This window comes from Pseudoliparis swirei, chromosome 23, assembly GCF_029220125.1.
Source record: "Pseudoliparis swirei isolate HS2019 ecotype Mariana Trench chromosome 23, NWPU_hadal_v1, whole genome shotgun sequence".
Lineage (NCBI taxonomy): Eukaryota > Metazoa > Chordata > Actinopteri > Perciformes > Liparidae > Pseudoliparis > Pseudoliparis swirei.
In genome coordinates this window covers 20,081,270-20,106,298 of record NC_079410.1, presented here as the reverse complement: position 1 = coordinate 20,106,298, position 25,029 = coordinate 20,081,270, and the positions used below count along the sequence as shown (strand labels likewise).

The 25,029-nt window shown below is 42.2% G+C and overlaps 1 protein-coding gene across 4 annotated transcripts in view; it reads right to left on the bottom strand.

The window, feature by feature from the left end:
• Nucleotides 1-25,029, bottom strand: part of caskin1 (CASK interacting protein 1) — a 104,435-nt gene that overhangs the window by 14,886 nt on the left and 64,520 nt on the right. For 3 of the 4 annotated variants that reach the window (XM_056408167.1, XM_056408168.1, XM_056408170.1), the window contains exons 3-14: nucleotides 21,633-21,730; nucleotides 21,359-21,504; nucleotides 18,949-19,044; nucleotides 18,699-18,829; nucleotides 17,225-17,333; nucleotides 14,949-15,057; nucleotides 13,980-14,074; nucleotides 12,963-13,080; nucleotides 9,281-9,529; nucleotides 4,390-4,494; nucleotides 3,476-3,594; nucleotides 452-533 (exon numbers count right to left, since the gene is read on the bottom strand). In XM_056408167.1, the coding sequence (XP_056264142.1) occupies nucleotides 452-533; nucleotides 3,476-3,594; nucleotides 4,390-4,494; nucleotides 9,281-9,529; nucleotides 12,963-13,080; nucleotides 13,980-14,074; nucleotides 14,949-15,057; nucleotides 17,225-17,333; nucleotides 18,699-18,829; nucleotides 18,949-19,044; nucleotides 21,359-21,504; nucleotides 21,633-21,730 (1,457 nt within the window). The remainder of the gene's footprint in view (nucleotides 1-451; nucleotides 534-3,475; nucleotides 3,595-4,389; nucleotides 4,495-9,280; nucleotides 9,530-12,962; nucleotides 13,081-13,979; nucleotides 14,075-14,948; nucleotides 15,058-17,224; nucleotides 17,334-18,698; nucleotides 18,830-18,948; nucleotides 19,045-21,358; nucleotides 21,505-21,632; nucleotides 21,731-25,029) is intronic. The other variant, XM_056408169.1, reaches the window with a different exon arrangement.

The following is a 25,029-nucleotide window of genomic DNA, read 5'->3' as shown; positions in this document are numbered from 1 at the left end:
GTTTTAATATGTCTCACCAGCAAGTGGGAATTCATGTCCTAAAGCAGGGGTGCTCACACTTTTTCAGCACGCGAGCTACTTATAAAATGACCAAGTCAAAATGATCTACCTATGGGGGGGGGGGTGTAAGTTACTTTTTTTTTGCGAGACGGAGAGCCGAGAAGTGTTAACGCGACACGTAGAGACAGAAATGACATGCTGCTGTGTAGACACGATCAACAACAGACGTTTAGTTTAATAAAAGAACAAATACGTGCTATAGAGACAATTTCAGGGGGGCGGGCCATTTTTTTTTAATGTCATGCAAATCTACCAATACTACGCTGCGATCGACTGGTAGGTCGCGATCGACGTATTGAGCACCCCTGATCTAAAGAGTTCAGCCGGTGCTCCTCCTGTGACTAACCACAGTGAAACCGTATGACCCTCCCCAGCCGACCCCATGTCCTACCTGCAGGCTGGTCCACAGACTTGGACTGCTCCAGCAGATGCTCCTTGGCTTTGGCAGACTGGGACAAGACGGTGGCCAGAAGCTGCAAGTGCACGGGAACACAAACGCACATCCCCGTGAGCGGGCAGCGAGTCGTCTAAAAGAAGTGGACGTAGCCGATGATGCGATGTCAACCATTGGTTTGTGGAAGCCTTGAGTTCGGCATGAGGGTGGAGCTAAATGCAACCGAATAAGACTTTTGTAGGCAATAAAAAATCTTTGCGATGAACTCTCGTGAAATAAAAACCCACTGGACTTGTTTGGTGCTGGGCAGGTCGTGTTCAGTGAGTTTAGAGCTGCTGCCTGCTGGGTTGGGGAGGAGCGTCAAGAGTGAAGCAAAGCAATAAAGCTTTGGGTTGTAACCAAAACAATGAGCTGCTGATGCTCAAACTGAGCTGAGAAGAACTGCAGCGATGGATGATAACTCTATAAAGGTCTATAACTACTATAAGTGACCATGTTCACGTCACATTATATCAATGCAAACATGTTTTTTTTTGCAGCTTTGACAATCTTCTTGAAGGGTATCTTGGTCCTTTAAACTCGATTAAGTCACTTTTGGCCACAAGTGACAATTACAAGAGAACTTGAGTGACACAAATGTAGTATCTCAAGTGTAGTTGAGTCATAAAGACCACTAATTGATTCAGCAACGTGAGTTAAACGCCGATAGTTAGCTACGACTTGCTAGTATTAGCTAAGATTAGCCACCACAAGCTCCTGGACCAAGTCAGGCTGTCGTGGCAAAAGCTCCTGATGCTGCGTTTACACCAAAAGCGCTGCGGATATTCGCCAGCAGGACGACGTCAGTGATGACGGGCGGAGCATCTCAACGCTGATTGACTTTTGCAACTCAGTGTCGGGCGAATTAAACTCGAGGCGAATTTTTCTCTTCGCTCTATTCGCGCCGCCTTGCGAAAATGTGCGTCAATTGCTTCGCGTCTATGCATCGACTTTGCATGGGATCTACTCGCGTACAAAATTTGCAAGGCTTTTGTTGTGAGTGTGTTGATTCGAGCCATGTTGTGTTTTCTTAGAAATTATTTAAATTGTTCGTTTGTTAGTGAACAGACGTGTTGTTTGTTTAACATACACACTGGAAAAGAATCATTCAAATAGTTTATTCTAATGTAAATCATAAAGTACCATTTATATATCATTTAATGTTCTCCTAATGAATGACCGTAATACCTTTGCACGATTTGGTTGGGTTTTCTTTTTTTGGCGCATTCTCATGAAGAAAAAACAAATATTCTAAAATCTCATCTAAAATCCGATCAGATTGAGCAGGAAAGTCTGTCCGGAGAAAAAAGATGTTTGCCGTCGCTACATTAATCACATTTAAACCTCGGCCCTGAAGCTTCCACGACGAGCGCTGCAATCTAAATCAGACGCTGGTGAGGAGCGAAAGCAGCGAGACGACGGGGGAGACGGATGCTCCCCGTCAGTCTGGGTCTAATTCAGCTGTGTGGATGTTTCAGGCGGCTTAAAAGTGTCTCACTCGCACTTTCTTAAGCACCACGTTAGTCGGAAAATGTGCGACGTGTGCGGCCGGCTGCCTTTCAGAGTAGAAATAAGCAACTTGTTGGTCATATTTTGTCTTCTTGAAGCTAAACATAAAATTGCAATGGCTTGGAAATGGGGCACTGTCGCAGTCCCTCGCCCTCCAGAAAGTTACAGATGTAGTTAAAAGGAAATATAACACATTTGCAAAGATTTGGAGCTCATTTATGTAGTTTCTGGAAAGAGGAAGATTTAGTTGTATTGTCTAATGTGTATCTATCTGTGCACGTACATATCTGTTATCATGTATTTCTTTTTTTGTCAGTAATACCACTGATATCTCTATTTGAAATATCTTCTATATATACGTGTTGATGTGCCTGGTCTTGTCCTGTTTGTGTTATGGGAAAAAGACGTAAAAAAACATTCGTCAAAAACTTGAGAGACAGCTTCAGGTGAAGAACACATGCGGAGCATTACACATTAATGTATTATTATTATTATTATTATTATTATAAATGTATTATTAATGACCGTAAATGCTGCAACTTAAACTAAGTGATGGTTGGGTCCGCTGCTGCGCCTCCTCCGCTGTTTTCGTTTTTCTTTTTAAGTTTCGTATTGATGTCTCGTGTGAATGTTGGACTTTTCTGTTTTAATGTTGTTTCTATCTTTCATGCTTTTATCTTTTATCCTGTATTTTTTTTACTGTAAGGTGACCTTGGGTGACTTGAAAGGCGCCTCCAAATAAAATGTATTATAATTATTATTGTTATTATTATTATTACTGTGGTCGTCCAGTAAATGTGTATGTCAGTGTCTACCTGTGAGAGTGTTAAAGCGTGAGGACGTATGGGGTCAGATCAGTCCCAATAAATGCAACTGCACACAGAGAGCCTCACAAATGCAAACACAAAGATTCACAAAAGTATTAGATTTACAGACGCATGCAGAACAATTCACAAATACATTCCAATGTACACATGAATAAATTCTGATTTATATAAATGTTAAAGAAAAATTACAAATATATTTCTCTATTTTTATGTGGATTTTTCTATTTGTTTGTGGATTTCTATGATCAAACTGCATTTGTTTGTGGATGCTTCAACATTTGTGGCTAGGTCTATGTGTGCATTGGAATGTATTTGTGAATCTTTCTGTGTGCATTTGTAAATCAAATATATTTGTGAGTTGTTCTGCATCTGTGAGTCTCTCTGTGTGCATTTGCAATTATTGAGACTGATCTGACCCCGTATTCACAAGCCGGTCTGCGAGTGGCAGGTAAACGAGTCTCTGTTACACGAGTAATGCAATTCAATAAATTCATAATTAATGACCTGTAAAATAAACCTTGACGTCTGTTTTTCAGCAGGCGATTAAGTCGTCTAAACTCTTCATTTCCCAGCAGCAGCTTTGTTATTTTGTCACTGTGTTGTTTTCTTTGTTTGTGATGATCGTGATGATGGTTGTAATACGTACCTTAACGCCCTCAGCCTGTGGATGGAGGACGTGCTGCCCACTGCCGGCGCTCTGACCGCTGCCCGACGACCTCACGCTGGCCACGCTGCCAGAACTACCCATACTGCTCCGGTCTCCAGCTGCAACACACACACACACACACACACACACACACACACACATCCACACAAGCATTCACACACGCATGCAACCGCCCAAACGATATGTATAGATTTTGTACATACAAACGCACGCATGCAACAAACAGATGGATGCACACATTCGCCAACACACGCACACACACACACACACACACACGCACGCACAAACAGACACACACACATTGAGTGGTTTAGCTGATATCCAAAGCAACGTGGTAACAGGTGTGACTCTCCGTTGAAATGCACTGGGCAGCATGTGGTTGGGTGGACGGACGGACAGGGTGACGAACGATTGAGCGAAAAACACACAGGTGGAGTAAACGAGACACACTTTTTCGTTTCACACACACACACACACGTACACACACAGACCTTTTCTCTCACTCTTCTCTCTGTTTCCTAATTTCTTTTTTTCTCTTCTCTCTCACACATGTGTGCACACATCCGGTTGGAAAGACACACATGTTCCTACACATCGGGCCACTGAGTTGAGCTGAGCTTTAGATGGAGGGATAAGCAGGACATGGGGGACTGTCAGGAGCAGGTCAAAGAGTATCTGAAGGCCGTCAAACAGCATCTTTTATTTTATTAGATGATCATTGAGCTCAAAGAAATAGATGGAAGGGTTGGTTCTGCTCTCTGGGACATTTGGACATTATTCTCATAATATATTTTTTTTAACGGGCGTCAGATACTGTTTGGCCCCCCGGTCAGAGTTTAAAGGAGTCGAGGGTTGAGGGCTCAGCGCAGCGCAGGGCGGCGCGGCTTAGTTACCTGCCACGGGCTTGCGCAGTACCCAGATTTCTTCGTTGGAGCCTCCATGGGGCCCGCAGGATGTGGTGGGAGAGCTGTGAGGACTTGCCTCTGAGCCGCGACAACCTTCAACACAGAACACCACCGTTAGCCGCTAACCGACCCTAAACTGGACTCGGACGCATTGCTATCTTTTGAGATCTTTAGCATTTTAAAGCAGCAACAATTGATGTTTTGGTTTTTTTTGTCAAACTTTGAAGCTGTTAAAAATACAACACCGACAAATTATTAGTTGATACGGCTAACATATCAACGAATACGTTAGCCGCAAGATTAGCATTAATTTGGTGAATTTAAGTCGAATGTTGATTTGCTTTTTAGCTCCTTTTTTAACTCCAAATATTAAACTCTTTAGCTGCTAAAGGCACCGCTTTGTTTCTTTGCCGATGGTATTTAGTTATGTTGTGGGTCGTAAAAACCAAAACAATTAGCTAACAGTGCTCTGTAGAGCTGAGTAGAATGGTACAAGTGACCCATCATACATTACAAATTGGATCCATGTTCCAGATATATTGATTAGGTTTACGTATAGCTTAAACTGAATTTGACATCGGCGTCAGGGAAATTTTAGTAATTTTTCAGAGCATTGATAGTATTTAAAATTAATTACGTTTTTTGTCACATAATAGTGCTAAAAAGAGCTAAAATCATCCACAATGTTGAGTATAGACACACCCACTGAAACTGACAATGCTACATAGAGTATTTTCTATTTTACAAATATACTTAGCAAACCATCTCACTTCACTAACGACAGTTTACAGCGGAAAGCTTTTTTTTTCAGGTGGGTAAATTAAATTAAAAAAATCTTAAATTTCTCGCAAAAAAGACCGAACTCACAGAGGGGCCAGTAGGAGAGCAGATTCCTTTTTTAAAAGGATAAATATATAAGTTTCACTTTCACACCACACTTTACATTCCCACAACACGCTCGCACACGCACACACATACACAGAAAAAAATACAGCATATACAGGACTGTCTCAGAAAATTAGAATATTGTGATGAAGTTCTTTATTTTCTGTAATGCAATTAAAAAAACAAAAATGTCATGCATTCTGGATTCATTACAAATCAACTGAAATATTGCAAGCCTTTTATTCTGATTTATTGCTGATTATGGCTTACAGCTTAAGAAAACTCAAATATCCTATCTCTAAATATTAGAATATCATGAAAAAGTATACTAGTAGGGTATTAAACAAATCACTTGAATTGTCTAATTAACTCGAAACACCTGCAAGGGTTTCCTGAGCCTTGACAAACACTCAGCTGTTATAAATCTTTTTTTTAACTTGGTCTGAGGAAATATAAAAATTTTATGAGATAGGATTTTAGAGTTTTCTTAAGCTGTAAGCCATAATCATCAATATTAAAAGAATAAAAGGCTTGCAATATTTCAGTTGATTTGTAATGAATCCAGAATGCATGACATTTTTGTTTTTTTAATTGCATTACAGAAAATAAAGAACTTTATCACAATATTCTAATTTTCTGAGACAGTCCTGTATATATATAGATATATGAAAACATTTATATACCCATCGTACATAAATAAATCCATAAACATGAATATCTGCGTATATACACATATATGCCATAATGTACATACACATACATATATAATGCAGCCGTATGTGTGTGATTATATATGTAAGCCTGGTCAGAATGGGGCAGCTGTAGTGCATTCGGAGAGTGTCATAAACCATTATAACCCCCGGGGTAAGGGTTTATAAATGGTTTACATGTGTCACCGACGGTGCTTTAGAGAAACACACACATTGAAAAGAGATCATTCCATTTGCTTGTCATGTCATGTCGCAGCTCCTTCTTGTGGCCATTTTGCATCCCTCCAAGAGAAACAAAGGCCTGTTGTCAGAGACTTTGAACAGCCTTTGGATTTTACTTTCTTTTTCTTGTTGACATTTGCTGTTTTCAACCAACGTGATCAAAGCTGAAGGAAAATGTACCCGGTGTATTTATAAGTAAAGGTATTGTACTTTTCTTTAATTGGGGACCCCATTCCCTTGGACTTAACAACAATATATTTGTCTGGAGGGGGGGGGGGGGGGGTATTCTCCTGGAGGAAACAAAGTGGTGCCCAGTGAAGGCTCGCATTCATAGAATGTTTCCAGTCAGTGGCCAGTGGATAACTTACCTGCACAACATCCCGGGTGACATTTTAGAACAGTGGACTCTTACTTGACATTTTACACGTTACAATTTGCACGCATTTGCATGTAATACAAAGTTTTAGCATTTATGTCTCATACCATATGCTCTCAATCTGTATGAGAGTGCATTTGGTTTATTCACTAATCCGAATGTCTTACTGGACACTTTTAGCTCGTCAGAAAATATCACCCAGTAATGTCAGAAAAAGCCTTTTTGTCTCATCTAACTAAATCTCCCTGACAACCAACACCAACCCTTTCCAGAAAACACACATATGTTTTTTTTACCCAAAGTCATCACAACTATTTGAAATCGGTATTGTTTTAAATTATAAACTGAACTGTTTTCAGCATATTCAGAACAGCTCGAGACCTGTTCCCTTTTCCGAAGCCTTCACCAACACCATACACACACACACACACACACACACACACACAACGAACAAACACACACTCTCTCTCTCACACACACGGACACATTGAGGGTAGAAGTGCAAGGTAGGTAAAGTGGTGTTAGAATGGTCAGACATGACAACAACACGCAAGACGAGGCAGGACAGGACAAAAAATAAAAAAATAAAACACACTTGTCTGGTGAGGAGAGGGTTGCTGTGTAGGATGTGTGTGTGTGTGTGTGTGTGTGTGTGTGTGTGTGTGTGTGTTTAAGTTGTCTGAGTGGCTGGGACAGAGGTGTATACGGGGCAACGAACGAAGAGGGGAAAAAATAGAACATTGAAGTGAAGTGCAAACTGAACAGAGGTCTGTAGTACAACCTGACACCGATTCTTCTTCTCTAGCGGATACAATCACAAGATTGTCTCGTGTGCGGTTTGGCCAAAATTAACAAAACACACTCGTGTATTAGCATTACTCTGTTATGTTTAATACAACAGAAAAGCCACAGCAGCAAACACACCTTCAGAGGGGGAATCCAGACTCCTCCACTAAGGAAGACATCTACTACATAGAGTGGTAGTTACAGACCATAAATAGTATCAACAATGGGGGTTGGTTTTTTAAAAAAACCTTCAGGACTCACACCGAAATAGTCTCGTGCTTCATCAACATATTTTAAGCCATGAGCCATAAATATTTCCCTCTTCATCTCTCATTGGGTCCACAAGAGTAGAGCTCTTTATTACCTTCGCATTGAAAATGCCGGAAGGTTATGTTTTGATCGCCGTGTATTTATTTATTTATTTATTTATTTGTATGCGTGTTATTCGCAAATCTCAAAAAGTATTGAACCGAATCGCATGAAATTTGGTGGGATGATTGTTTATTATCCGGGGACCAGTTGATTAGATTTTGGGATCGATCGGGTCAAAGGTCAAAGGTCATGAACAGGTCAAAATCTTTCGCAGAACTCAAAAGTATTTAACCGAATCGCATGAAATTTGGTGGGATGATTGTTTATTATCCGGGGACCAGTTGATTAGATTTTGGGATCGATCGGGTCAAAGGTCATGAACAGGTCAAAATCTTTCGCAGAACTCAAAAAGTATTGAACCGAATCGCATGAAATTTGGTGGGATGATTGTTTATTATCCGGGGACCAGTTGATTAGATTTTGGGATCGATCGGGTCAAAGGTCATGAACAGGTCAAAATCTTCGCAGAACTCAAAAAGTATTGAACCGAATCGCATGAAATTTGGTGGGATGATTGTTTATTATCCGGGGACCAGTTGATTAGATTTTGGGATCGATCGGGTCAAAGGTCATGAACAGGTCAAAATCTTTCGCAGAACTCAAAAGTATTGAACCGAATCGCATGAAATTTGGTGGGATGATTGTTTATTATCCGGGGACCAGTTGATTAGATTTTGGGATCGATCGGGTCAAAGGTCATGAACAGGTCAAAATCTTCGCAGAACTCAAAAAGTATTGAACCGAATCGCATGAAATTTGGTGGGATGATTGTTTATTATCCGGGGACCAGTTGATTAGATTTTGGGATCGATCGGGTCAAAGGTCATGAACAGGTCAAATCAAAGGTCATGAACAGGTCAAAATCTTCGCAGAACTCAAAAGTATTGAACCGAATCGCATGAAATTTGGTGGGATGATTGTTTATTATCCGGGGACCAGTTGACTAGATTTTGGGATCGATCGGGTCAAAGGTCAAGAACAGGTCAAAATGTTCTTGAATCGCATGAAATTTGGTGGGATGATTGGTTATTATCCGGGGACCATTTGATTAGATTTTGGGATCAATCGGGTCAAAGGTCAACGTCAAGGAAAGGTCAAACTCTTTTTTTTACCATAGCACGATACATTTTTGTCCAATTGGCATGCAACTAATGCCAAAATGTTCATAATTCAATGCCCAATCTTGTGATACCGAGTGCCCATTCTAGTTTCTACAGTAGTAAGTGGCTTAAACATATTAGAGTCCTGGCTCTGGCTCTCAGTAATGGAGATGACAACAGCAACAACAGAAAAAGTAAAAAAGTGTTGACCAACACATAAAATTACATAAATAATGATCCATAACAGAAAACTTCAATGGATGCCTTCTTAAAACAACATTGCAAGCATCAATAAGAATTTGACATGACCAATCAGTTTTCTTTTAGTACAGGCGAAGGAAAGCATCCCTTGAAGCTTTAATAATAATAATAATCATAATAATAATCATAATCATAATAATACAAATAATGAAAAAGGGGCCGTGTACCTGGGGCAGTGGGTGTGTCTCCCAGTGGGGTTGTCACGGGCGACTTGCTATAGCCAAAGGAAGTGAAAAGTGGAAGCAGTGGCTGATGGGAATGTGGTGGAGGAGGAGGAGGCGGTGGAGGCAGGATATGGATCTGATGGAACGTGGTGTCGTTGCCGTTGACTACCGCGTTGGCAGGGGCAACCGTCGCCGGAGGAACCAGCGGTATCTTTTGAAACTGTTGGGTGCAAATGACTGTGCTGGCCAAACCTAGATAACACCCACCGTGACGTCACACCAACACACACACACACACACACACACACACACACACACACACACACACAATCAACCAACAGTGAACCATCGCCACACAAACAACAAAGAACAGAGAATTACACATAAGAAAGAAGGAGAGGGGGGGGAGGGGAGAAAAGAAAAATTAAAAACAATGGCTGAAGTTACTGAATTAAACGAACGGCTGATGTTAAAGGCGGGAGGACGAAGAGAAGGAGAGGACGAACAGATGAAATGTGTGGAGAGGTGGGAGGAGAGGGGATGGATGAAAAGAACTGCAGCGCGTTGGTCGTCCTTTGCAGGTTTTGTGCGTTCAAAAGCAACTCGTGTTTCAAGTAAGGAAAGCCTCACATGACCCTCCTTCTGACGAGGACTTTGTTTGAAGTCCACTAACGCATTCCCCATTCATTACCTTCGCATTGAAAATGCGGAGGTAATGTTTTGATCGCCGTGTATTTATTACCTTCGCATTGAAAATGCGGAAGGTTATGTTTTGATCGCCGTGTATTTATTTATTTGTATGCGTGTTATTCGCAGAACTCAAAAAGTATTGAACCGAATCGCATGGAATTTGGTGGGATGATTGGTTATTATCCGGGGACCAGTTGATTAGATTTTGGGATCAATCGGGTCAAAGGTCAAGGTCAAGGTCATGGAAAGGTCAACATCTTTTTTTTACCATAGCACGATACATTTGTGTCCAATTGGCATGCAACTAATGCCAAAATGTTCATAATTCAATGCCCAATCTTGTGATATGCGAAGGTATGCGCTCTACCGAGTGCCCATTCTAGTTTATTTATTTATTTATATGCGTGTTATTCGCATAACACAAAAAGTATTAAACCGAATCGCATGAAATTTGGTGGGATGATTGGTTATTATCCGGGGACCATTTGATTAGATTTTGGGATCAATCAGGTCAAAGGTCAAGGTCATGAAAAGGTCAAAATCTTCTTTTTACCATAGCACGGTTAATTTTGAAACTAATGCCAAAATGTTCATAATTCAATGCCCAATCTTGTGATATGCGAAGGTATGCACTCTACCGAGTGCCCGTTCTAGTTGTCACTGTTGTTGTTTTTACATTGTGCATAGATGTTGCTACTCTGTTGTCTTCGATGTCATATTAATATTTATTCTGTTATTTGTAAATGACATGCATGTACGACGAGAGTGTAACCAGAGTCAAATTCCATGTACGTGCACACGTACATGGCTAATAAAGCTGCTTCTGATCGCTGTGCCAACAATATCAGCACATGTCCTCGTCACTTCTGGATACAAATGATAACTTTGCGCACAGACAAAGCGTGATCATCATATCCTGAATTCCCCTACTCAAACTCTTTATTTGCAATTAGGATGTGGCCTGCATCGCTGACTCACAAGCTCCATGGGTCCATCGTCACCACTCTTGTGATTGGTCCCTGACTTTTACAAAAGTAGCCGTTGTAGCTTATGTGCTTCAGTAAAGTTAGCTCAGCTGGTCGCTTCCCCCACTGTGGTTGTGATGGACGCTGCAATATTAAGGTCAGCTTAGTAAATTGACTTGTTCATATATCTGTGTCGTGTGAAAAGAAAAAAAGGCTAACGTAACATCCCTGTTGGCGTAAAACGAAGGAGCGAATGAGAGGTAAAGGCTCTGACTGGGGTCAATTGATGGGGGGGGGGGGGGGGGGACAATGAAAAATGTATAATAAAAATAGTTGAGAAAATGAAACCTCTTGCTAAAACAGCTGCTGTAGCCCAGAGAGTGTGTGTGTGCGTTTGTGTGTGTGTGTCTATGTGTGTGTGTGTTGCAGCGGTTTTTGTACTGTAACCACAGCTGCTACATAATGCACTGAAGCTAAGGACAGATGCAGCCGCAGCAGAATGTCCCTTGACTCATGGAGGTACAGAGGTAAATGAACGTATACAGGACATTACTAAGTGATCAAAGAACGATGGTCTCCATGAGAGAGGAGAGGTGGTATGAAAGTGAGACGTCTGTGATCTCGGGCAGATGAGGCAGACAGCAACAGGGAGACGGACAGACAGACGGAGACAGGTCAGACCTCATCGGCCAACGACAGGGAGACAGACGGATGGACAGACAGAAATACCAGACCTCCAGACAGACACCAATACACAGGGAAAAAAACATCTGAGCCTCTTTGTGGCTGCGCAGTGACACGTTGGGATGACGAGATGGGTGTGCATGTGCTCTGTGGATCTCAACCAGAGAGGCTTAAAAAAGAAAAAAGAAAAGCTCATCACAGTTAGCCTATATACAATGGAGAAAGGAGGTTCAAATAGCTTATTTGGGAGATCTGACACCTGTTGAGTAACTTGGATAACCGCAAAATCCCACCTGTAGCCCCAGCAGGTCTTTGACTTCATTATCATACATATACATTTTGTGAATTACGTACAACAGATTTCTAGCCGCGCGTTAGATCAGAAGATGAACGTCCCTCTAACGTCCGTACGCTAAATATGTAAGTTAGCGTAGCTTAGTACAAACACCGGAAACAGGTGGAAACTTTGGAAGTGATAGTAATGAACCCTACAGGCAAGTCTATTGCCTTCACGTGGCTTTCAACATGGCTACCGCCGTGAAGTGAGGGAAGTGCGGCTAGCTAGTGGGGCACTATTTACCATTATATTACTGATCTGGATACCGCACAGACACATAACTACATCTACATGAAACTAGCATCCGAGAAGGTCAACTTTAACCTCATATAAATGGGACACAGCTTTAGCTAAGGCCCTGAGCGATGCGTAAACATAGGACATAGAGTATTCTATAAGCTAACGCGATAAAATAGTGTCAAAGTGTTTTTACACAATTTAAAGTCCATTTTGATCGGATAAATCAGGTCTTAACTTGCAGATTTAACTAACTAACTAACAGGTGCTTAACCAATCAGTTGTTTCTGGTCTTTACGCTAAGCTAAGCTGAGCTAACTGGTCAGTGGTATCAATCTTCTTATACAATTCTCGGCAAAAAAACAACAACCGTACTACGACAAAAAATCACAACGAACGACTGTAATTTAGCAGAAACAGCGTAAGCAAAGACAACTGAAACCCAAAGTCATCAGCCGGGACCATGTGGAGGATTTTGGGCTCCGTATTCTCATTACTGAACAGGTACTTTTCCCGTAGGGCCGAACTCCAAAAACTGCGTGTTTTCAATGTTGTCAGATGTCAGGTTAAGTGCCTTTCCTCAAGGGGGTTCATGGGATTGGCTCAAACATCATTTATTCACTTAGCTTTACTTCTCTTTATCTTTTTTCTATTTTCCTCCAAGTTTCCTCCAAATATGCGTGATGTGTCACAGACAGTTAAAAAATTTTTTTTACTCCCAAACAAACACGCACACACATACACACGCACACACACATAGGAGTAAACACACCTGTGCGCTTGCTGATGACTTCCACCATGGTGGAAGGGAAGTAGCCCACTCGGTCATTTCCTGTTCGGTTGTCATGGATACAGCCTTTCCAGCGACCGTCGGGGTGCTGCTCCAAAACCTGTCAGGTAGGCGTGGTAACGACTACATTGAGTTTCATCTATGTTTAGCATTCAAAAAGTTATTAAAAGAAAACCATTAAAGAAGCATCTCTTTTATTTTTATCAAAATATTTTTTCTTGTCAAACACAAAAACAAAACAGAGCATTGCGGAGCGGTCTAAACGCGTGTCAGACAGCAAAGCCAAATTGTTCATTCAGACCTCGAGGGAGAAAGCACAGGCCCTGCTTGGCTTCCTAATGACAGTAACTAGGACCCGGAGGCTGCAAAGATGCTCATAAATATTCATGAGTGCTGAGTGCACTGCAATTTACACTCCAATTTATGATGCCTTTTACTGTGAAACATATGCATAGTAAATGAGGGAAGCTGAAACCACACATTCTCGCATATTCAGTAGTAATCGCACATCGAACGTGGCGCAAGCATTTCCAAACGACCTGCCAACAAGCTTCCACGGAATTAATTTATCCAAACTCAAGAAGTGAGGGAAAGAGTCCCCTTTCTAAGTCTGAAATAAGTTCTTAAAATGTTTTCATCTGTATTATAGATAATTATTTTTAAATGAACCGTTGTGTTTGTTGTTGTAATACCCATGTTGTCCACTAGAGGCCAAATCGCACAACTTCCCCATCGGACTTAAAGTAGAATGCTTTTACAACAAGGGGGAGTGCACTTCAGCCTCTTCTGGCGAAATGAGTAAGTTACTACCTAAATAAATTATCCTTACAAAAGTTAATTAATCTGCCAAAAGCTTTTGTCACCCGTTTTCAAACTTTTCTCCAGCTGTTGCACAGATTTTTTGAGTTTTGATGTCAGAAATGCCCATAAAGACATATTTATTGTGATAGTCGACATTGAAATGGCCATTTTGTGTGTGTGAGTGTGTGTGTGTGTTACCGTAATGACGTCTCCTGCTTTGATGTTCAGGCTGGTCAGGTCGTAGTTGTTGCAGTAGTCCTTCAGAGCCCGAACCTGAAGGGCTGCTGACGCATCTGCGAGACAGTGAGAGGCTGTGCGTTACAGAAAATGTAAATATAATGTCATTTAGATGGGCGTGTAGACACAAATGTGCAATACATGGTGATCCTAACATTTCCCCACTGTGGGACTAATAAAAGAATATCTAATCTAATCTAATCAAAATCAGCTGGAGTTAGATAATCTGGTAAAGAAAAGCAGGTTCCTCTGCCTCCTCTTTAGGGTTCCCACTGGTATTCATAAGATTCCAACACGCCCGAAGGAAAAAAACAGTTTGACCAGAATTTCTGAGCAATAAACCAAGTTTATGATTGTTTTTTTTGTTTTTTTGCAGCATTAAATCAGAAGGCTATACCAGAACCTCAAAACAATACTTTCAACATCACACCATAACCTCATCGAGGAATCTTACCCTTTAAAATTATGCACGCATTTTGTAAGCATGAATTAAAGGATCAGTTTGACACACTTTGGGAAATCCCTTCCCCTCCATCCATCCCTCCCTCTATCCACCCATCCATCCATCCATCCGTTCGTCCATCTGTTCTTCCGTCGATCCATCCTTCTGTTTGTCCATCCATCCGTCCGTCCATCCATCTATCTGTCCATACATCCATCCGTCCATCAATTCATCTATCGGTCCATCCATCCATCCGTCCGTCCGTCCATCCATCTATCCGTCCATCCTTTCATCTGTCCCTCCATCATCCATCTATTCGTCCATCCATCCATCCATTCGTTCATCCATCCATCTGTTCATTCGTCCATCCATCCATCCATCCATCTATCCATCCATCATCCATCCATCTATCCGTTCTTCCTTCCATCCATCCATCCATCTATCCGTCCTTCCATTCATCCTTCCATCCATCCATCCGTCCCTCTTACCCCTCAGCAGTTGCTTGATCTCTCTGCTGGCTTGCGTTGCAGTGAACTGGTAGACGATGTCGAGTGCAGTCTGGCTGTAGGTGTTTCTCACGGCGGCGTTGATCCCGCTCTGTTGGAGAGGAAAGAAGATTTGGTTCAGCATGTTGACTTTCAAGTTCATTTGTTTCCTGCGGACCGAAAGTGAAAGATGAGAGAGTGAAATCCGAGTGGAGGGTTTCATTTCCTGCTCTGTATCTCACGGTATCTGGGATGTGACGGGTACCACCATGACGTCAGCAGAAAACAAACCACAACCACCTCTATCTTTTTCAACTGAAAAACCAACATCACTTAGTTAGGTTAGGAAAAGCATCATGGTTGGGCTTAAAATACATACGTAAACTTATAGAAATATCCAAAAAGAAACTTAAAGAAAGTTCCCATTTGGGATGAATAAAGCATATCTATTCAATTCAATTAATTTCAGTTTATTTTGTATAGCCCGATATCACAAATTACAAATTTGCCTCAGAGGGCTTTACAATCTGTACACAGACGACATCCCTGACCTTTGACCTCACACAGGATCAGGAAAAACTCCCCAAAGAAATAGAAAAAACCATTTCACAGGGAAAAAAGGGTCTCCTGGTCTCAGTTAGACCAGGAGTCCTCTGTTATATTGAGACGTGGTATTGAATCAAATGCAGAAGAAATCGCTTCTTTAAATTTAGCTACAGCACTGTCAGTTAGATATCTGGTGTAGAAACTTTTGACTAACGGTGTACACTCCGGTAGTATGAACTTAAAAGTTATGAGGTTGTGGTCTGACAGAAGAGGATTCTGTGGGAAGACCTTCAAATGCTCAATGTCAATGCCACATGCAAGAACAAGGTCGAGGGCGTGGCCAACGCTGTAAGTGGGTTTCTGTACTCTCTGACTGAAGCCAATCGAGTCCAACAATGAGATGAATGCAGCACTAAGGCAATCATTATCAACATCCACATGAATATTAAAATATCCTACAATAATAACTTTATCAGTTTTAAGAACTAAACTTGATAGAAACTCTGAAAATTCTGATATAAATTCTGAATATGGACCTGGTGGCTGGTACAGAATCACAAATAGAATTGGCTGTAGTGTTTTCCAGGTTGGATGTGAAAGACTAAGAACAAGGCTTTCAAATGAGGTGGAGTTTAATTTAGGTTTAGGATTTATTAATAGGCTCGAGTCAAAGATGGCTGCTACTCCACCTCCTCGACCGGTGCCTCGAGGAATGTGAGTATTAATATGACTTGGAGGAGTCGATTCATTTAGGCAGACATATTATTCATGACTCAGCAGGTTTCAGTAAAACACAATAAATCAATGTGAGTGTCTGGTATTAAATAATTAACTAATACAGCTTTAGATGACAGAGATATAATATTTATGAGTCCACATTTAATGTTTCTGTTTTGTTGCACTGTTGAAATAGTGGTGTTAACTTGTATGAGGTTATGTTGTACGACTCCTGCTTTCTTTAACCCCGGGAGATCTTCAGGTCACCAGCACAAATCATCACTAATAACAATATAATAATAGGACTCCGACAATCAAAACATGTAATACTTCCCAAGGAACACTATATAAGAATATTTTTGTGACAACAGGAGGGGTCAACACAGTAGTGGCAGAGTAAACTCTTTCTCTGAAGGAAGGACAACTTCATTTATGTTAAATTAGATTAATATTATGTTGTATTTATTATTTTTGAGCTTATTTCGAATTATTTTAGTATATAAATATATATACACATTTATAATCAAATTAATTGTTTCAGTTTCAAGTGCATTTGTAAAATAAATAAATAAATGGAAGGTACAAATTAAATAGAAATGTGTGTTGCAGTTCAAGGAAATCCACAAATGTTTATGAAGCTTTGCTGATTAAATCTTTTTACTTTTTTTTAATTTAAGGCCATCCCAGTGCTTCAATAACTACATGGACTGGGCTACATGGTACAAGCCATATAAATAAGTCGGAACATATTCATTGTGATATGGAAAAGGTCTTCCATCACCGCAAAACGGGCAGCCTTATAATTTTCATTAAAAGAAAATGTTTTATTGTAATTTCAGGGAAATAGAAAAATGCCTCCCTTTTTACATGAGCTGCTGTCACAGCTGTAATACTCTCCGGCAGTGGGACAGCGGACGACTCGGGGGAGGCTTTGGCCTTGAAGTGTCCCGTCTCAGATCATAATTGTCCTTTCAGTGAACCCAGGGCTGGAAAGCGTTGGGTGAAGTTCCACTTACCTCCAGCAGGAGTCTCACCGCCTCGGTCTTTCCACACAGGGCGGCCTCGTGCAGGGCAGTGCCCGCTTTGGTCTGTCGGTTGATGTCGATACCTGCCTGGATCAACAGCCTGTCAGCAGAGGGCAGGAGAAGGGAGGAGGATGAGCGAGAGAGAGAGAGAGAGAGAGAGAGAGAGAGAACACAAGGGGGTAGAGGGAAGAGGAGTTGAAGGAAAGAGAGAACCATTAAAGTGAAATCACGTTATGGTGCTTTGCAACTGGTTTAAAGCATAAGTTTCTCTCATTGGCAACACATCTCATGAAATAACAGATAATGGTCTGCTCTAAGCAGATTTGTTCCTGCTCAAGATCAAAGAGAAAAGAAAAAAACAGTAGTTAAAACAGCTGGACGTCAAGATGTTTAGCAAACTGCCCAGAGAATTGTTGATGCTGTTTAAATTCCTCATGACTCCGACTATATCTGGATTAAAACACAGATTTGCACTTCAGTGGCACTTAAATAGCTTTTATTATGGTACATTTGTTGTTCGACTATGTTGAGGAAATGTTACTTCCTGTATTCTTGTTGTTCTTAGTTTATACTCTAGGTTGAATGCACTTGTTGTAAGTCGCTTTGGATAAAAGCATCTGCTAAATGACATGTAATGTAATGTAATGATGCAAATAAAAACAAACGTGCTGCGACTGAATTTGGTTGTGCATTCCTGTGTTGCACAACGGCCAATAAATGATCCTCGACTACGTGCACATGTCTCCATAGCGACGGTCCGAGTCCTTATAATTCGTGCCCAAAATCAAACTCCAAAAGATCCATGTAACCATTTTCACAAATTGGCGAAGCTGTCAAAAAGTATCTCAGCTCAGTCAGGCCCTAATGGCAGAGCGGCTCTGTGGTGCGGTCACACGTTAAGTCCAGAACATCACCTGACTCATACCTTCTTTGACGGGGTCAGGAAAATAGAAGGAAAAAAAGAGTCAAGGTTAGAAAAAGATCACATGACGTGAAGCAGCTGTCAAAAAGAAGCCGTCAAAGACACTCTTCGTCTCCCTCTGGTGTCAGTGTTTGAATGTGTGTGTGTGTGTATGTGTGTGTGTGTGCGCGCCGGCCATGCCTAATGAGCATCATTCATCAGCGTCACATCAAGTAAGGCTGTGACAGGCTTTATTCTCTCTCTCTCCCTCAGTTGCAGCCTTCTCTCATCTCTCAGAACCCCCCTCTCCCAAACACCCTCCCCCACTTCTCCTTCATCCCGAGGGTTCTTGCCGCGATGCTCTTTTGCGAAACGGTAAACGAAGATGGGATTATAACGACAGACTGCTATCTGCAAATCTGCAGAGTGCACGGTCTGTGACCTACTCTTAATTAAATCGTATGATTCCCCTGTTGTGTTGTGTATCTGTTTATTCAGCAAGCACAGGAGGACATTTAGACCCGGTGATTCATTAGAACATGTCGTGTGTGTGTGTGTGTGTACCTGATGATGTCGATGTGTCCGTTCTTGGCGGCCAGGTGGAGCGGAGACGTCCCGTTGGGGTCGGTGGTGTCTCCTTTCTTGGGCTCCAGCAAGGCAGCACACATGTTGCTGGACAGCAACAACTGGACCACCTACACATGGAACGCACACAAACACACACGAGCTGACACACTGGAGCATCGCTTCTGTCGATGGGCCTCCGGGGCGCCGCTGTCTTTCCGAGTGACGCCGTGACACCGGAGGTTCTTACCCCGACTCGGCCGAACTCGCAGGCCAGGTCCAGAGGCGTTTTCCCCGCGTTGTCCACCAGGCACGGGTTGGACTGATGCTGCAGCAGCATCTCCGACTGGAGACGGGAAACACACACATTGACTCACGTGAGGGGGGGGGGGGGGGGGTTCACGTGAACACCGACGAGGTATTTGAAGTCGCAAAATCAACCCGAATGGCGGCGTCCATTCGTAGCTTGGGGACCGAGAAAAGACCCACGACTATGACGCGTCACCAGGTGAAATCTGAGTCGAGACAAAGCTAAATATGTAAAGAAACAGAAGCAAGACGGAACTTAAAATTAGAGATTTTTTTTCTTTCTTTAAAAAAAAAAAGAAGTTTCACGACAGTAAAACATTTTCAGTTCAGCTAGATGCTGCACGTGTTGGCAGAGATATTCTCACATTCCGCTGCAGCAAACACACGTTATGTATTCGGCCAGTTATGGCTGCGTGCTCGAGGGCCTCTCCTCATTTCCCCAAAAACATCCTTTTCACCCTTTTATTGTTTGTTTTTTTACTCCCACTGATCACTGCTCTAAACTGGCCCCCACTAATGATAACACAGCTGAGTTGCATCGCTGCTCTGGGACCAGAGACAGACACACAGGTGCACACTCCCTCCCTCCCTCCCTCCCTCACTGACTGTACATCTAATGCAAAAAGCGGCCTTTTGCCAGTTCTCGCCCGTCGCTGCGTTCAAGAGAATCCGTCCCTCCACAAAGGCCTCAGAGGAGCACTGCGACGTCAAGTGAAAGCAAAAAGCTTGGTTAAATGGACTTAGAGGGATTCATTCTCACCAGTGGAATTAGCTCATTGTGCTTTCTAATGCACCTTTCAAATGGAGCAAATCCGGAGAGCGCATCAAATTAGATCCCCTCGTCTTTACTTGTTGTTAAAGCAAATGTCAAATCTTCCCGGCGCCTCGCCGGATGTTTAATGATTCATGCTATAATCTGTAGTCCGGTTCCGTTTTCTTTAATTTGCCCTTGCACACTGGAAGCATCTGAGGATGGAGAGCCTGTAGCTCCCGATTGTTACCCCGTATAAATCATGCTTCTTTAATCAGATAGAAGGGAGGGTGCCCCCCCCCCCCCCCCCTCCGGGGCATGTTAGCTGCTGTAGTGCGTGGCACGGCTATATTTCATCGTTGTTGCTTTGGCAGGGCCTGCAGCAGCACTGCAGTGCTTCACCCAGATTGTTTTTTTCCCCTTCTTTTCTGAGCTGCAAAAGCCTTCCTGAGAAGGAATGCTCTGGAACAATCTATATGACTGTTGCACCCTTCTGGATCAGAGCAATACAGACGTGACACACGGTGAAGGAAAGCCTCCTGAGTCCAGGTGAATCAGCTCACACACATCTCACATTTTTATTCAGCGATTGGAACAGGCCCCTTTCACAGCAGACTTGTCACAGCCGGAGAAGCTATTACACCGAGAGCGGCGGCGTCCTCCTCCTACGTAGCCCGGCAGCTACCGAGCGCTACATTACGTAACTACCTAAGCGATGGAAAAATGGTGAAGGTGGAACGGTGACGTGAAGTGAAAAGAAAAAAGGTAAATTCTTTGTGAAACCTGCAATAACTGTACAATAATTTGGCCACTTGAGGTCAGCAGAAACATGCTGCAAATACTGCCATATCAGCACTTTTAAATACCTCTTATTTCAGTTTTTTGTAAATGAGTTTAAATGAGTTAATGGATTTTGCATAACTTTTTGGCTGAATGCAAGTTTTTTATTTAGTTTATTTCAACCTCACCTGTAATAAGCAATAATAAACTGTGTAGCCAAAACACAGACACTCAGACCCTGGAAGACAAACATGTCCCCATTTAAACCACAGATGTTGACCCTAATTGCCATTAAAGCATAACATCTCCAATCACATCAGGCTTTGAATATAAATCATAGATTTTACAGTTTTCCACCAGACTGAGACATTCTTTGATGTTTGCTCTATGAGATCAAATAGTGTACATGCTCTTTTCCTGCACAATAAAAAGAAAATGCATCATCAAAATCAATAATGTTGGTAATAAATTACACATCTCAGCATTTGGAATACAGAATATAAAAGTATAAAAGTAAAAAAAAACATTTTATGGGTGAACATTAAAAAAAGAAGATTTGGTAGGTATGTAATAGTTTGATGATAGCTTTATAATGCCAATAGAGTAACCTTGAGTAATTGTATCAACTGTTATAAAAATCTGATCACTTCAAAGGTGCTAACAAATAATAACAATGCATCCTTTTTGCCTCTGCGGCAGCCCGTTCTGCTATAACTAAAGGATGCCAAGTCACGTGTGAATAATGACCGACAGCTTTGTGACCCTGCCGTGAACCTCCTCCACTTTCTGCTCTGTTTGCGGATGAATCGTCGTCACTCACCACGTCGTAGTGGCCGTGCTGTGCTGCCAGGTGGAGGGGAATCTGTCCCTCATCCGATTGGCCGTTGACGGACGAGCCGGCCTTAAGCAGCATCTTCATAGGCTCCGCCTTCCCCTGCCAGGCTGCGTAGTGCAGCGGCCGCATACCTGCACACGCACATGTGTGTGAGGGTGACTCAAACAGTAGCTTATGGATGTGCAAACTATGTTTGCATAGAGTGTGTGTGTGTGCGTGTGTGTGTGTGTGTGTGCATGTGAGCGCATCATCCCCTCACCTTTCTGGTCTCTGATGTCGACAGCAGCCTGTGACTCCAGCAGCAGAGTGATGAGCTCCAGGTTTCCATTGAGCGATGCATGATGCAGTGGAGAAAACCTATAACACACACACACACACACACACACACACACACACACACACACACACACACACACACATCAGATTACATCTATTTTTTTGCATTTTCTTAATGACAGACACTTGTACTTGTTGCTATTGTTATGGCTTTCTAACAAACAACCATGTTATAACTGGCCCACAGAGATGCATACTCACACACACACAAATACACACACAAACACACACACACACACATGGGTCAGTGATAATGGTAAAAGCTTAGCATGACAAATACATTTAATAGCAGAGAATTAGGACCTAAGGGAGCGATGGAATGGTGAGAGGTGAAAAAAATACACAACAGCAATATTATATATTATGTAAGGGATACAGTGTGTGTGTGTGTGTGTTGTGTGGAAGGCCAGAGGCAGTATGTTGAGTAGATAAGATTGACAATCAGCCTTGATCGCTCGGTATAACAAGGAATATAAGGAGCACAAAGCATCACTTCTGCTGAGAACACTGACAGGCAACAAATGCCCATAAACACACACACACACACACACACACAGACACACAAACACACACACAAACACATACACACACACACATAATCCCTTTCTGTGTTTTCAACACACCTTTTATTTGACTCATATCAACAGTGACATGTGTCTCTTTCCCTGTCGTGAGATTTGCAGATCTGCAGTCAGACTCAGCCACAGACGCTTTACGAGGGTTCTGACCTTGTGATGATGACCCGTTTCACTAATGTGGCAGTTTAGTGGACATCAAGAGTCAAACGTTCAACAAACTGGGCTGTTAGTGCCATTCCAGCCAGGTCGATGTTTCCAGATGGTATCCTGCAGTTTGCTAATCACCCAGGAGATGGTTGGTTAAGCATTGTCTTAAATTAGTTACGGTTAGGCAATGACCTACAGTAGTTAAGGTTAAGCATTGTCCTCGAATGGTTAAAGTAAGTCATTGTACTCGAATGGTTAAAGTTAGTCATCGTCCTCGAATGGTTAAAGTTAGTCATCGTCCTCGAATGGTTAAAGTTAGGCTTTGTTCTCGAGTGGTTAAAGTTAGTCATCGATGGTTAAAGTTAGTCCTCGAATGGTTAAAGTTAGTCATCGATGGTTAAAGTTAGTCCTCGAATGGTTAAAGTTAGTCATCATCCTCGAATGGTTAAAGTTAGTCATCGTCCTCGAATGGTTAAAGTTAGTCATCGTCCTCGAATGGTTAAAGTTAGTCATCGTCCTCGAATGGTTAAAGTTAGGCTTTGTTCTCGAATGGTTAAAGTTAGTCATCGATGGTTAAAGTTAGTCCCCGAATGGTTAAAGTTAGTCCTCGAATGGTTAAAGTTAGTCATCGATGGTTAAAGTTAGTCCTCGAATGGTTAAAGTTAGTCATTGAATGGTTAAAGTTAGTCATCGATGGTTAAAGTTAGTCCTCGAATGGTTAAAGTTAGATATTGAATGGTTAAAGTTAGTCATCGAATAGTTAAAGTTAGTCCTCGAATGGTTAAAGTTAGTTATTGAATGGTTAAAGTTAGTCCTCGAATGGTTAAAGTTAGTCATTGAATGGTTAAAGTTAGTCATCGAATGATTAAAGTTAGGCTTTGAATTGTTAAGGTTAGTCATCGTCCTGGAATGGTTAAAGTTAAGCTTTGTTCCCGGATGGTTAAAGTTAGTCATCGATGGTTAAAGTTAGTCATCGATGGTTAAAGTTAGTCATTGTCCTCAAATGGTTACAGTTAGGCTTTGTGTCACAGCTCGGCCGTGACTCCTGTCGTTTTTTTTAATCTTTTCCCTTTGTTTCTTGTTTGTGTGTGTGTGTGTGTGTGTGTGTGTCATGGCTTCTGGCACCTTTACCTCATCTCCAGCACCTGTCTTCAATCATATCCTCAGATCCCTCCCGGCTTCCCTCTCTCCAGTAGCAGATCATTTCATGGTTTCCAGTGGTTCGACTCTCGGCCTCTCGTTTGCTACACTGGCTTTTTGTTCGCTCTGCTCAGCCGCCGGTCACGCCCCCTCACCGCTCGGCCTGCACTCACCTCCTGTCCTACCATCTCATCAGTGTTCCGTCATCGCATGACCTTCACCCAACCTTGCCATCCCCGTGTCTGCGTTTGTGTCCCTTACACATTGTGCTTGGATGGTTAAAGGTAGGCATTGACCTCCAAGGTTTTGGTTGAGCCATTGACCTTGAATAGTTAAGGTGATGCATTATAGGCTACATAATGTTACCATCTCATTCTTACAGGAATTGCATGTGTAGATGTACATTTTTTTACATTTCATTTAACTGATGCTTTTATCCAAAGCGTCGAAATTAGAGTTGAGTGTCTCACTCAAGGACACATCAACTAGGGCTGGCGGAGGCGGGGATTGAACCTCTGATTGAAAGACCAGCGAACCCCTGGCCCACAGCCGCCCACCACCAGGGCTGTGGACACAGCTATATTCAACATATTGGCTTTTTGTTATCTTCTTGTGACCAATTCAGTATTCATCTACACTTCCAGGAGAAGAACTTTTTTGTATGCCTTATGTCTGAAATCAAATCCAAAAACTAAGTGAACAGTGAACTGGAGTATCAGCGAATTAAGGGGGCTGGATGCATATATTACCGGTTTCTAATTTGTGCTCTTTTGTGATTCGACAGCAAATTGCAAACTGACTGTTACGTAACCAAAGTGGCAGCACCAGCGTTACCATCGAGAGTGAGTGTCAACAGCTTTCGAGCCACTGAATCTCCATGTGTGGATTATTTTGTGAGAAAGGCGGTTATTGGCACACAGGGCTGAATATAGGACTCACACTTGCTTTGAGTGTGAGTGTGTGGAGCTGCATACTGAAGAGCGCCGCACTCCCGGAGTGACCTGCTCTAGTTTATTCACTACACATCTTCCCCTCCTCTCCTCCTCTCCTCCTTCCTTCTGCCTGCACGACTTCTTCTGCGCTCCTTTTCTTAGTTTGGAGTCTCATCTCATTTTCCTCCAGAGTGAAGCCAATGAAGAGGTGGCCAAAAAACGTCTTCCCCACTGGCCATCAGGGATCAGGGGGCGACTCCTCCGGGTGTAAAAAGAAGTCAGACGATGTAAGTCAATGAGGAAAAGACTCTACTTCTCTCTTGATTTATTCCCTCAGTAAACATTTTACGTTTAAAATACAGCATGATGTCCATTAATTAAGTAAATGATGGTTCATTTAGAGTCAAATAGACCATACAGCAGGGTATACTTTAGGGGGGGCTTACTGTGGTTGACAGGTTGCTGTCGCTACCAGAGACGTGGAGGGCGTCACTCCTCCGCATTCCAAATATGGAAACTTCTG